Here is a 12,735-nt window from a genome sequence, read left to right as displayed (position 1 = left end):
CAAGTGTGTGCTGAAGGAAGAAGAGCAGCTGTTAATAGACTGTATAGCAATAAGTATGAAACAATGTCGCGCTACTAATGATAAAACTTAAAAGTAGGTAAAAAATAGTAAAGCAGCTAGCATAAACAGTATAGTAAACTGCACAAACAAGTGAAAAGATAAAAAAATGCAGCGCTAGTGTGTAACAAAGTGCGAAAGTGAAGTATCGCCTCATGTGCAAATATAAAGCCGATAGTATCTTGTAGGTCAGATATCAACGTGAACAATATACAACAACAAAAGGACAAACAAATCAGGAAAGTTTGTCACAGGTAGGTGAAAATGTCCATGTAAGACAGCAAAAAAAAAAAAAAAAAAAAAAAAAAAAAAACTGCAACTAAAACTGTCTGTGATAAACCAAAAAAATAGGAGATTCTTCAGTAAAATGAAATAAAGTCCCATGTGTAGATGATGCCTGTAGATGATAGTAAATCAACCACTATATGTGACAGGAATAACCTCTTCATAAGATATTTCGTCTGACACGTTTCGGACGAAACAGTTGAAGGACTTTCGTCCGAAACATGTCGGGTTGCTGAGCCTTTGTGCTTTCTGACACCACGCGATACTGTTTTTTATCCTTTACTTTTTATGTGATCACTCCTTGTACCCACCCAACTAGGTGGATTGTACTGTTAAGCTTTTGCTGTTTTAATAAATTTTTATTTTTGGATTTACACACTATGTGGAGGCCCTTCTCTTCTTTCCTTTTTTATGGTTTGATGTGACACCATTTGGAGTTCGTACATCTTATCAAGTGTGACCATCGGATAGGAGTCCAAGTTCTTTAGCCAGGCTGTCCTAGCTACACCATTTGCTTACCACGGATTTTGACGGAAGTATTGAGGCGCATCTCCACACCAGCTCCTTCCATCAAATATCTGCCGGATTGTTGAATCCAAACACCTGATTGACCCACCGCCGTATGGTGAGTGTGTCCACTTCTCATGGTAAGCGTACCCATTCCTTCAATATTTCCATCTTGATGCGGCAAATATCTTATGAAGAGGTTATTCCTGTCACATATAGTGGTTGATTTACTATCATCTACAGGCATCATCTACACATGGGACTTTATTTCATTTTACTGAAGAATCTCCTATTTTTTTGGTTTATCACAGACAGTTTTAGTTGCAGTTTTTTTTTTTTTTTTTTTGCTGTCTTACATGGACATTTTCACCTACCTGTGACAAACTTTCCTGATTTGTTAGTCCTTTTGTTGTTGTATATTGTTCACGTTGATATCTGACCTACAAGTTACTATCAGCTTTATATTAGCACGTGAGGTGATACTTCACTTTCGCACTGTGTTACACACTAGCGCTGCATTTTTAATCTTTTCAATAGACTGTATAGGAAGAGTTGTCCCTGAAGTTTGTTGGTGAAGTCATATGGACATCAGATAAACTCCAATCCCTATCCAAGTTATATCCCTCAATAAAACAAAAAAACAAAGTCACAGACTGTTCTGACTCTGAGTGCCTGTGGAAGTTCTGTATGCCTGGCTGTGCAGGCTGGGGGATCCTAATCTACTTGCGGCTCCTTATGGGGTGCGCTACACATAGATGTGGAGAAGGCTTTAGACCAAGTCCATTGAGAGTATATTTATATGGAAATATACTACCCGCCATCCTGACTTTATTATTCTACTCCATCTGCCGGAGTCTACTCCTCCAGCCTTTTCTCCAAATCTTTTTTGATTTCTAATGGAACAAGGGAAGGCTGCCCCTTGTCTCCATCCATTTTTAATCTAATGATCAAACCACTGGCCGAGTTAATCAGATCACACCCCGATATCTCGGAATTTCAATTCTATAACCACTCCCACATCATCAATATCTTTTTACTGACAATGTCATCTTGACCCTTACCAACCCGATCGAATCCCTGATGATTGCACACGAAGTACTGAAGTCCTTTAGCAAAGTTTCGTACTACAAAGTTAACCATTCTACATCACACATACTAGACTTAGGTATCCCAAAATCTACTTGGGAATATCTCACTAAGCATTTACTATACTCCTGGGAAGACAATGGTATCCCATATTTAGGTATTATCCTAACTTCCTCCTCTTCAAACTTAGCATAGCCAACTAAAATCCCCTCACAAAACTATCTAGCGAACTCCAGAAATTTTCTTTTTGCAAACTCACTTGGATGGGCAGATTAGCCACATTCAATATGATGATTCTACCTCAAATTTTATATATATTTTAGGACTTTTCCAATACCTATTAAAACCTGAACATCTCGACTCCTCAACAAAAACTTAATTTGGCAAAACAAACGTGCAAGGTGCCCCTATAACCACCCAATTAAACACAGAAAGGCTGGAGGTAAAGGCTTCATGGATATTAAGGAATACTTTCACTCATCTGTTCTTACTCAACTAAAACACTGATTTCATCCCACCTCGGAAGTCCTTTGCCTGGATATAGACTCTACACTTGTACAACCAAATATTTCAAAATCACTTCTCATAGCTGATCTATGGTCTCTCCTGCCTCTTTCACATTTTCCTCCCACCATTACAGCAGCTTTACTGGCTTGGCGAGCATATACCCAAAGCTCAGTGTTTAATAAACATAATGACGACAATTTTAACCCCAATTTCCATGCTAGACATTCTCATTCCAAATTTAAAAATTAAGACCTGGCGTGAGGCAGGATTATGCTGGGAGGAGAGGCTTCTCAGTGATAGCAAGCCTAAATCATTCTCAGATTTGACACAGTCCTACACCATATCCAACTCTGGCTACTTCCAATATTTGTGTATCTCACACTTTTGAAAACAACAACTAAACCTTCATTATTCGTCCATCCTAAAGCTTGGCGGCTTTACACTGACCCTAAAGCCAAAGGCATTTTCTTATTTTACTCACTCTTTCAACATAAAGAGACCTTCCTTAAAACTCTACCTATGTAATGTTGGGAGGCAGATCTACAATCCACCCTCTCTGACACTCAATGGTTGAAGGCCATACAATACACACATATGTAACATCTCTCACTGCATTACCCACTCAGAGTTAAACCAAAAAAAAATCTCTATGTGATACAGATTAGCAAAATTATTCCTCAGTCAATCTTCATTGTGTCAGAAAGTAGGAATGGGTGAATGGTTCGGGCTGAACTTTTGCTGTTCGGATGCCCCCCGAACCGACCACAGCGCTGAACAGTGCATTGCAAGCCCTGATTGGCTGAAGCAGTGAAAGCTTCAGCCAATCAGGGCACAGAGCACTGTCATCATGACTTTATCCAATCATGGCTCATTCCCGCCCCATAGTATAAAAGTATTCTTTCAGTGGCAGCCATTTTCAGTGCGATTTTGGCATGGAAAGATAGAACAGGGCTCTGTTCAGTGCTATTAGTTAGTTAGTGTGCTATACTGTGCTATTTTGCTTCAATTGTCAGTGTAGAATATTAGTTCAGTGTCAGTCTAGGGATAGTGTGAGTGTAGTGAGGAGGACCATCATTCAGCTTTGTATAGTGTGCAGCTAGAGTAGGGACAGCTCAGATAGTTTCACTGTAATGTAGTGAAACCGTGTCATTCATACATACATTAGTGTAGAGTAGGGACAGCTCAGTGGTGAGGACGCATCTCTCCTGAGCTCCGACACCGACCCGATAATTAAGGCACTTATTCCACCACTAAATACTGCTATAAAGCCGGAGAGGATGCGCAAGAGGACTGATAAGTCCCTACTGAAGAAAAGCACCTCTGCGGGCTCCATTAAACGGTTCCTGGCGGCGGAACCAGATGAACTGATGGACATGGATGGCCTAGGCCGCTCGCCATGAGGCATGAGTTCCGGTGCGGGCTCCGCCTCTTGTCACAGGCCTGAGCCCAGACACCGCTCACCTGCCTCATCAGCCGACTCAGAGGGCAAGGGAAATACCTCCAGACACTCCGAGGTCACAGCTCTTGTGAGCGGACTCCCTACCAAAACAGTGCTGGCCTCCATGCTCCTGGGACTTGAACATGCGATTAGGAGGTATCTGCAGTGTGCGCAGATCTTTCTCAGGTACTAGACCGAGTGGAAAAGTCTGAACGCCTAGACAGACATGCTGCCGCCATTAGGAACTTGCAGGCATCCACTCGCTCTCTCACTATTGCACACAGGATAGCCTTCTATAAGATCGAAGATCAGGAAAATAGAAATCGGCGGAACAATATCCGCATCCGTGGCCTTCCAGAGGCGACCGGGGATGAAGATCTGCGCCCATCAGTACGTGGTATTTTTAACGGCCTGTTAGGCCAGGCAGCGGACTTTCCTCTAAAAATAGACAGAGTACACAGAGCCCTCCGACCCCGTAACCTATCATCAGATACCCCACAGGATGTGATCTGCAGGGTCCACTATTACGATGAAAAGGAGCCAATTATGAGGAAGTCCAGGGATGTCGCATCCCTAGATTTTGACGGTGCATCCTTATCTTTCTTTTCGGACTTGGCATGAGAGACACTGGAGCATCGCAGGGCTCTGCGACCCCTGACTGAGAAGCTGCGAGCTGCTTCCATCAACTACCGATGGGGCTTTCCAGCGGCCTTAATTGCACACAAGGATGGGAAAACAGCGGTTCTCCGGTTCCCAGAAGACTTGGAAAAATTCTGTATGGATGTTAACATCTTCCCACCGGAACTCCCTGGCTGACAAGACGCCATTCCGCCTCTTCCCAACACCTTCGAACCAAGATGGCAGAAGGTGGACCGCAAAAACCGCTCCCTAGCTTCCGACACATCCCTCCAGTTGTCGCTGCTGAAGGCCCATACCTTTCACTGTCTTCTACACCTCTGGTTTGGATTGCCTGACTCCTACTGACCGCAAGTATATGCCTTCCCTTACAATGGTTCCCAGCTTCGCTGCCAGTTTGGGTGCTAAGCAAGTTTTACTTTGAATGCCTCCCTGGGAGACTCTAATTGCTATCGGATGAACAGACTTGTCCTGAGTCTTCTGTTTTGAGTTTTGGACACCAGGTTTTTGGTTGTAAGTTTCTTAAAGTACACTGTTTAAGCTAAGTGCAATTCTATGTACCCACGTTCACATCGGGTTGGTGCCGGGTGGTCGTGATCTGATGCCCGTGACTCCTCGAGCCCCTTTTTAGGGGGCATCGGGTAGCCTGCGCCCTCATACCCCTGCCCTTCTGTGGGCAGGGGGTGTGTGGGTGTTGGTCTGCACGATTCTCCCCTATATGCACCGCAGACACATGCGTGCGCATGCTGACCATATGTCTATGCCCCTTAAGACCACAAATTGGAAACTTGGAAAATTGGAGACAATTTGGCCACCTACTTCAAAGAAAATATGCACCCGGACATCTCACCAGGTATACTATGGGAAGCGCATAAGGCTCACATTCTTGGTAAACTTATTGAGCTAGGGACTAGGAAAAAGAGAGAACGCAAACACCAACAAACTGAGCTGATTCGAGTCATAAGTGCTCTTGAGCAGCAGCACAAAGCTAGTCTGTCCCAGGCAGTACTTCACACTCTAACATTGAAGAGAGAGGAATTGAAAGCCCTCTTTCACGTAGAACAGAAGCGACACTTCCACATAGTAGCACAGCGATTCCACGAATGGGTAACAAACTGGGAAGACTTTTGGCACACGAAAACACCGGATATAGCTAAAGCATTTAGAGCGTTTTACCAACGTTTATACCGTGTCCAAAACAATAGGGTAGATCAAGACACCAGGACAACCCTTATTCGTGACTATTTAGCACAGGCCGACCTCCCCAGACTGCCACCTGATACCTTAGCTGCTCTGGAGCGAGAATTCACCATCTCAGAGTTTCGCATTGCATTAAAGGCTATGGCTAATGGCAAGGCACCTGGGCCAGATGGTCTTACAGTTGCATACTATAGATCTTTTGCAGATATCCTATTGCTTATCTTGCTTCCTATGCAAATGCGATCTCTTTGGGGGGGGAGCCTACGTCCAGAAACCCTCCATGCACACATTACTGTGATCCCCAAATCGCGAAAAGACCCTAGTATCTGTGGTAGTTATCACCCCATTTCTCGATTGAATATAGATGCCAAGTTGTACGCTAAGGTCATTGCGAATAGACTTCCCCCCTAATCCCACGTTGGGTTTCTAGGGACCAGACAGGATTTATCCCAGGAAGGGAAGCATGAGATAACTCTCTTCACACTTTATCTCTGATGGCCTATGTAGGAGGTTCCTCCCAGCCCACCCTTCTATTATCAACAGACGCAGAAAAAGCGTTTGATAGGGTAGACTGGGAGTACCTTATGGCAACACTATCCCATCTAGGAATTGGCCCCTCCCTTCTGTCCCACATATCAGTCTTATATAACCTCCCCACGGCCCAAATACGTATCAATAGTACCTTAAGTGACCCCTTTACACTCTTTAATGGTACCCGTCAAGGCTTCCCCCTCTCTCCCATTTTATTTGCCTTAGCATTGGAACCTTTCCTATCGACGGTTAGACATAATCCATGCATTCACGGGGTTACCATAGGGAACGTAGAACACAAATATGCCACATATGTGGATGACATTTTGTTTTATATACAGCAACCTGGGATCTTTTTACCTAACCTCATGTCAGCATTCTCAAAATTTAGCGCCATCTCCAACTTTAAGATTAATATGACCAAATCCGAAATTCTAAATATCTCAGTGTCAGACGAGACCGCAACTCAATTGAAACAATCTTTTCCTTTTAGTTGACAAAGAAATAAGATGAAATACCTAGGTATATACCTCACCCCCAATCCGGCTTTTCTATTTCGTACTAACTTTGTGCCTCTCCTCAATACAATTAGGACAGACCTGCAAAAATGGTCCCAAATGTCACACTCTTGGTTGGGGAGGATTAGCGTTGTGAAGATGAACATACTACCCAGGCTGCTGTTCTTGCTCCAAATGATACCGTATGGAATACCTGCTGGTTTCTTTACGTCGATCACATCACTGATAGGCAAATATGTATAGAACAGAAGGTGACCCAGACTGGCTAGGTCTCTTCTTGGCAGACCTAAAAGGCAAGGGGGCTTGGCCCTACCTAACATTAAGCAATATTTTTGGGCAATAGTATTGAATAGGATTTCGGATGGAAGTATCATAAAGACTCAAAATGATGGGTTAACCTGGAAATAGCACTCAGTGGCTCAGACCTTTTTACCCAAATATGGATCCCTAAGAAATATAGGACTCTATCCTTGACTTCTTCACCGCTCACGCACTCGACTTTGATGGTGTGGGACTCACTGTGTAAGACACAAAAATGGTCATACAACCCCCCTCTTATGCCACTGACCGACCATAACTATTTTCCCCCTGGAAACATGGATCCTAGAACTCATGCCTGGAATCTGGGAAATCCACCTCTACTTCACCAAGTTACCACTCAAACAGGCATTGTACCTATAGTCACATTACTTTCTAGCTCTACAGCTACACCCTTGGAACACTGGAGATAACGCCAATTGGCAGCGTTTGTTCACTCTCTCCCGAAACCTATCCATAATACTTCAGATTTAACATCTATAGAATCTGCCTTTTCGGAGGACCAACCAGTTGAGAGACCCATCTCCTATTTTTACCATGCTTTACAGGTGTTAACCACCACAAGTAACCCTACTTTCCTAGCCAATTGGGAGAAAGACCTTAATAAAGAGATATCAGAAGTCCAGAAGTCCACTATTCTTCTAATGGCTCACACCTCCTCCACGGCTTCCAAAACAGCGGAATTGAATTATAAAATTACTGACGAGATGGCACTACACCCCAGAGGTACTACACAAAATGTTCTCTGAAACATCACCTCTATGTTGGAGAGGGTGTGGCGAAGGAGCTACACATGCACATATTTGGTGGTATTGCCCACTAATTCGCCCATACTGGTTGACTATCTTGCATTGGGCGAAAGATTCAAGGAACTGAAATCCCCAATGACCCATGGGTTAAATTACTCCATTGCACAGGCTCACCAGTAGGAGCATATAAAAAAATCTATAACGCCTCACTTGCTTAACGCAGCAAAGGCACTTATTCCCCGCTATTGGAAGCAACCAACCATACCCTCCTTACGCCAATGGCTAACGGAAGTAGATCATACGTACTACATGGAAGATCTTACTTATTCCCTTAGGAATAAGTCTGACTTGGTGCAGAAAATATGGTCCTGCTGGTTTGCCTTCAAATATACATCCGTATATGTGGATATTATGTCACAAAATAAGTCATTGATATGATACATCTTGACTATACTAGACTACAGAGGCGGGTATCCCCCCCTTCCCCTCCTTTTCCCTTCCACACTTACCCTTGCTTCTTCCCCCCCTCTCTCTTTTATACTTTCTCTTCTTGTTTATCATTTTGTGGATTTTGCAAGTGTTTCATGTTTACGTGAGGACCCTTACTATGGTAATTTTGCCACCTGCCAGCCGACAACTCCAGTAGTCTGACAACCGGATTAACTGAAGATGAAACTGCACACTGCAACCGACCATGTGTAAAGTTTATTACACCATAGCTGGATAGTGGACATGTATAATAGTTACCTCTCCTCAAATGTCGGCTACTGTATGTTGTATTATGTTATTTTAAGGCCCAATTGCAGATATGCATGATCCCTCTTGTATGCTCTATATACTATAATTCTTTTAATAAACACTAAACAAAAAAAAAAAATAAGCACTGCTCGCTCCCTCCCAATAATGTCCGGGAGAACAACAAGGAAAGGCAGACGTTCCCTTGGCACTGTAAGGGGGCCAACAACAAATGTGTCCACAGGCAAAGGTGGACTTGGTCAGTCCTCAGGCAGGGCATCATTTCCTCTGTTTAGTGAGTTTGCCCGTGCTATCCAGCCACAGCATGCAGAGGAGGTGGTGGACTGGCTTACAAAACCTTCCTCATCCTCCTCATCCTCTGTCAGCCAAGCAGAGACAAATGTGCAGTCCTCTGCAGTTGCCAGAGTGGATAAACGTGCCTCCTTGTCCACCTCTATTCCTGCCATAGCCCTAACATCAGCCATTGAGGAGTCAGCTGAATTATTTTACCACAGCGTCAGCCACTTGCGCCTTGATGATGCCCAGCCATTACTGGATTCAGATGTTCTGAGGTTGAGGATGACAGGAACATGAGCCTAGAGAGAGGGAGGAACACTGGTAGACAAATTGGCATTCATGTTCCCCAAGCTGTAGCATATTGCCAAGTTGTCTCCAGTGGTAATGATGAAGATGGAGGAGATGGAGAGGATAATGATGATGATCATGATGATGTCACTGATGCGACTTGGGTGCCAGATGGAGCAGAGGAAGAAACTGAAGGTGAGGCGGCACAATCCCAAGGCGGCTGACATCAAGAAGGAGTAGAGAGCAGCCACCCTATTCCATCACATTCTGCAGCTGTTATCTCCCGGCCCACTCCCCAAAGCTTAGCTGTCTGGGCCTTTTTCAGCACATCTGCAGCAGATCGCACTGTTGCTATCTGCAAACTGTGTCTCGGGCAAATAAAATGTGGCAAAAAACAGCAACAATATGCATATCATTGCAATTTTCTTTGCCTTCATCAAGAGTACCTCTATAGGGTTACGGTGGGAAGGCGCCACTGACACCCAAAGATCAATTTTAACACACCCGTTACCTCTATACAAAGTCAAAGTGACACCAGAATGTATCCAAAAAAATCTCAAATCTTGTTCCCAGTGCACTAAATTGTGGCCTCATCATACACACTGGCTCCCCAGTTGTTGAGCAAAATAAAGGCAGCTTGCAGGGAAAATTATTTTTTTTTGGCTTTATAAATGCAATTATTACTGCAGCAGATTCTAGACATGGTACAGATCTGCCACATTACAGGTAGACTAAGGGGACCCCCAGGCACTATATTGGAAGGATTTTTTCATTTTTTAGGCTTTCATTTTAAAAATCAAAAAATCACTGCTTATTTAAAAATTATGTTTTTCACAAAATTTTGTTTTATTGATACATGTCCCCCACGGCAGGACCTGGACCCCTATAACCATTGTATGCCCAATTACTTGCATATAAGCCTTCAAAATGGGCACTTTTGATTTTTGAAGTTCATGTCCTATTGACTTTAATGGGGTTCGTTATTCGGGTCAGAACTTTTGCAGTGTTCGAAAGTTCTCCCCTATTGGAGAGGTTGCGGGCAAGTAGGCAACCTTCTTCATATTTTATGGCAATGCAAGACCCTTACTAGCTTTTGGCTACAAACGTTCCATTTATTCTATAACTTAGCAGGCATGCTAACTCCACCTGACCCTACCCTAGCACTGTTTAACTTAAGCATTGAATGCTCCCCCACCACCCAACGTGACAGAACTCATTGCCCTGATTAATCTTCACTATACTTATGAACGCTCGCTGGCCATAAGAGCTAATTATTTTCCCAAATTTGAAAGAGCATGGAAAATGTGGGTTGATTGGATAACAATCCAACCTTCACTGATAGCTGAACACGAATGTTGTCATTGGTTTATTGTAACTCTTCACTTACTCTTTTGTTTACTTATGTCAGACTTTTGTGTACTTAAAGCTTTATTTCCTGTAGCTTTTGCTGATATCACCTTGTACTACGAAACCTATTTGTCTCGACCTCTTTGACTATGTGACATATCATAGTCCATGGTCCGATTTTGTAATGTTCTTATCTGTTAAGGCTAAAAAAAATTAATTGTTGGGAAAAAAAAAAAAAAAAAAAAAAAAAAAAAAAAAAAAAAAAAAAAAAACCAAAACACACATACCCACATAGCAAAAAAAAAAAAAAAAGCTCTAAAGAAGGATATAGTCCCCAGAAATGTCCTGCAATGTGGGTAGATTATGTAATTTCTCAGTTAAGGAAGAAGGAAAAAGATGAAAGGAAAGAGGTGGAAGGCAAAAACTGGCCACAGGAAGATCTGAAGCTAAAACAGAAAAAATCTTCAATAACTGGTTAAAGACTCTACAGACATACAGTGGTGCTAAAGTCTAAAGGTTTTTTTACCTTAATGCAGAAAAATGTAGGTTGTCATTGCTAGCCTCATTTAAAAATGCTTGCTTTTCTGGCTATCCTTATTACAGCTATCCTTTAGGCAGACAAGAATCTAGTTAGTGAGTAGAATAGTTGTTATATCACAGAATAGTTGTTTTACCTGTCCAGCAATTGAGTTTCTTATTCTGAATGCATCTTTTAACATTGCAAGAAGACCAAGAAATTTCTTGTCCTCATAATCAAAACGTTGACCAAAGACAATGGAACAGATCACATTTGACACTGCCAAAGTCACCAGGTATGTAGGGTCAAAAGGTGAACCTAGAGGAAAATGAAGTAAAATTCCTTCCTTAAATCAAGTGAACCATTAATGAGGATGATTTGTTAAAAACTAGAGAAAAGAAATGAAGTTGTTGTACATAGTGACCAATAAGAGGAACAAGTTAAACCTGATTGGCCATATTTTAACAACCAGCTTGTCAATATTGCATGCTTGGCTCAAATCAGATCTTTCAGATAATCACTCTAAAGTCTGAAGCTAAACAGGTTTTATACATTTCAAACCTACCTGCTTTTCTTCTAAACTCCTCTATAAGACAACGAGACTCCTCCTGGATCCGTTCTTCAACACTTCTCTTCCCCATCCCAAAGTTCCTCATTGTAGCGAGGGAGAAGCGCCGGAGCTGTTTCCAGCGCTCCCCATTACTAAGCATCACCCCTGTTGACAAAAACTAGCATTTTTAAATAATTATTAAATTGAAGTATACCTGTACAATACTGTATGCAAAGCCAAAACTTTTTTTTTCCATTTTAGATAAAGTAGGTAATAGTTAAAACCTCTCATTACAGGGGTCATAGTACCTGTGTAGTGTGAGTACCTGAGTGTTGTCTGAGTAGTGTGTGGATCGTTAGTGTATTGTGTACTGTGTATTGCGAGTGCACGTAGGTCTGTGAGTGCACGTAGGTCTGCGAGTACTTGTGTATTGTCTTGTTGAGTACCTGTGTATTGTCTTGTTGAGTATTAGTGTCAGGAAGCTAGTTTTTAGGTAATTTGGACAGGGTATAATCCCCAATCCTCATTAAATTTAATAGGTACGATGCCCGACAGGTGTGGAGAGGCAACTCGTTGTACATCTTGCGGCATGTATGCGTTCCTTGATCATCCGATCGAAGGTGAATACTGCTGTGCAAAATGTAAGCGCATTGTTTCCCTGAAAGCCTAGTTTCTGAATCTGGGGAAGCAACTGTCAGCACTAAGAAGTCCCTCCATACTAAAGGAGAGCCAGGAACGTACATGGCAGGTGCCGGCAGGGGCCAGCACAAAGGCAGGTGGAGACAAAGAGGTGCAGGCACTAGCAAAGAGTAGATGGGTGACAGTCAGGAAGGGTAGAGGGGGAAGTGCCAGGGAGGCCGATCCAGGGCTGGAGCATCCCAATAAGTACACTCCATTGAGTGACATTGGGGAAACCAGTCAGGGACCAGCACTGCTGGAGCTGAGGGACTCCCCTAGCTGCTGGGGGAAGACCTCCTCCAGTGAGAGTGGGGGGGGGGGGCGAAGGGAAAGGAAAGACAGATTCTGGTGGTAGGGGACTCAATTCTTAGAAACACAGAGAGGGCAATCTGTCACAAAGACCTAAAGCACCAAACAGTATGTTGTCTACCGGGCGCTCGGGTTCAGCACATCACTGATCTGGTGGACAGATTACTGGGAGAGGCTGGGGG

At 43.2% G+C, this 12,735-nt stretch overlaps 1 protein-coding gene across 6 annotated transcripts in view; it reads right to left on the bottom strand.

Moving 5' to 3' along the window:
* Nucleotides 1–12,735, bottom strand: part of LOC141107693 (cytochrome P450 2C8-like) — a 105,302-nt gene that overhangs the window by 42,168 nt on the left and 50,399 nt on the right. For 5 of the 6 annotated variants that reach the window (XM_073598598.1, XM_073598597.1, XM_073598599.1 and 2 more), the window contains 2 exons: nt 11,582–11,731; nt 11,174–11,334 (listed from right to left, as the gene is read on the bottom strand). In XM_073598598.1, the coding sequence (XP_073454699.1) occupies nt 11,174–11,334; nt 11,582–11,731 (311 nt within the window). Of the gene's footprint in view, nt 1–11,173; nt 11,335–11,581; nt 11,745–12,735 lie in introns of all 6 variants that reach the window. The other variant, XM_073598602.1, reaches the window with a different exon arrangement.

The sequence above is a fragment of the Aquarana catesbeiana genome, linkage group LG09 (assembly GCF_042186555.1).
Source record: "Aquarana catesbeiana isolate 2022-GZ linkage group LG09, ASM4218655v1, whole genome shotgun sequence".
NCBI lineage: Eukaryota > Metazoa > Chordata > Amphibia > Anura > Ranidae > Aquarana > Aquarana catesbeiana.
Note: the sequence above shows the minus strand (reverse complement) of the source record. Positions and strands in the feature narration are given on the sequence as shown.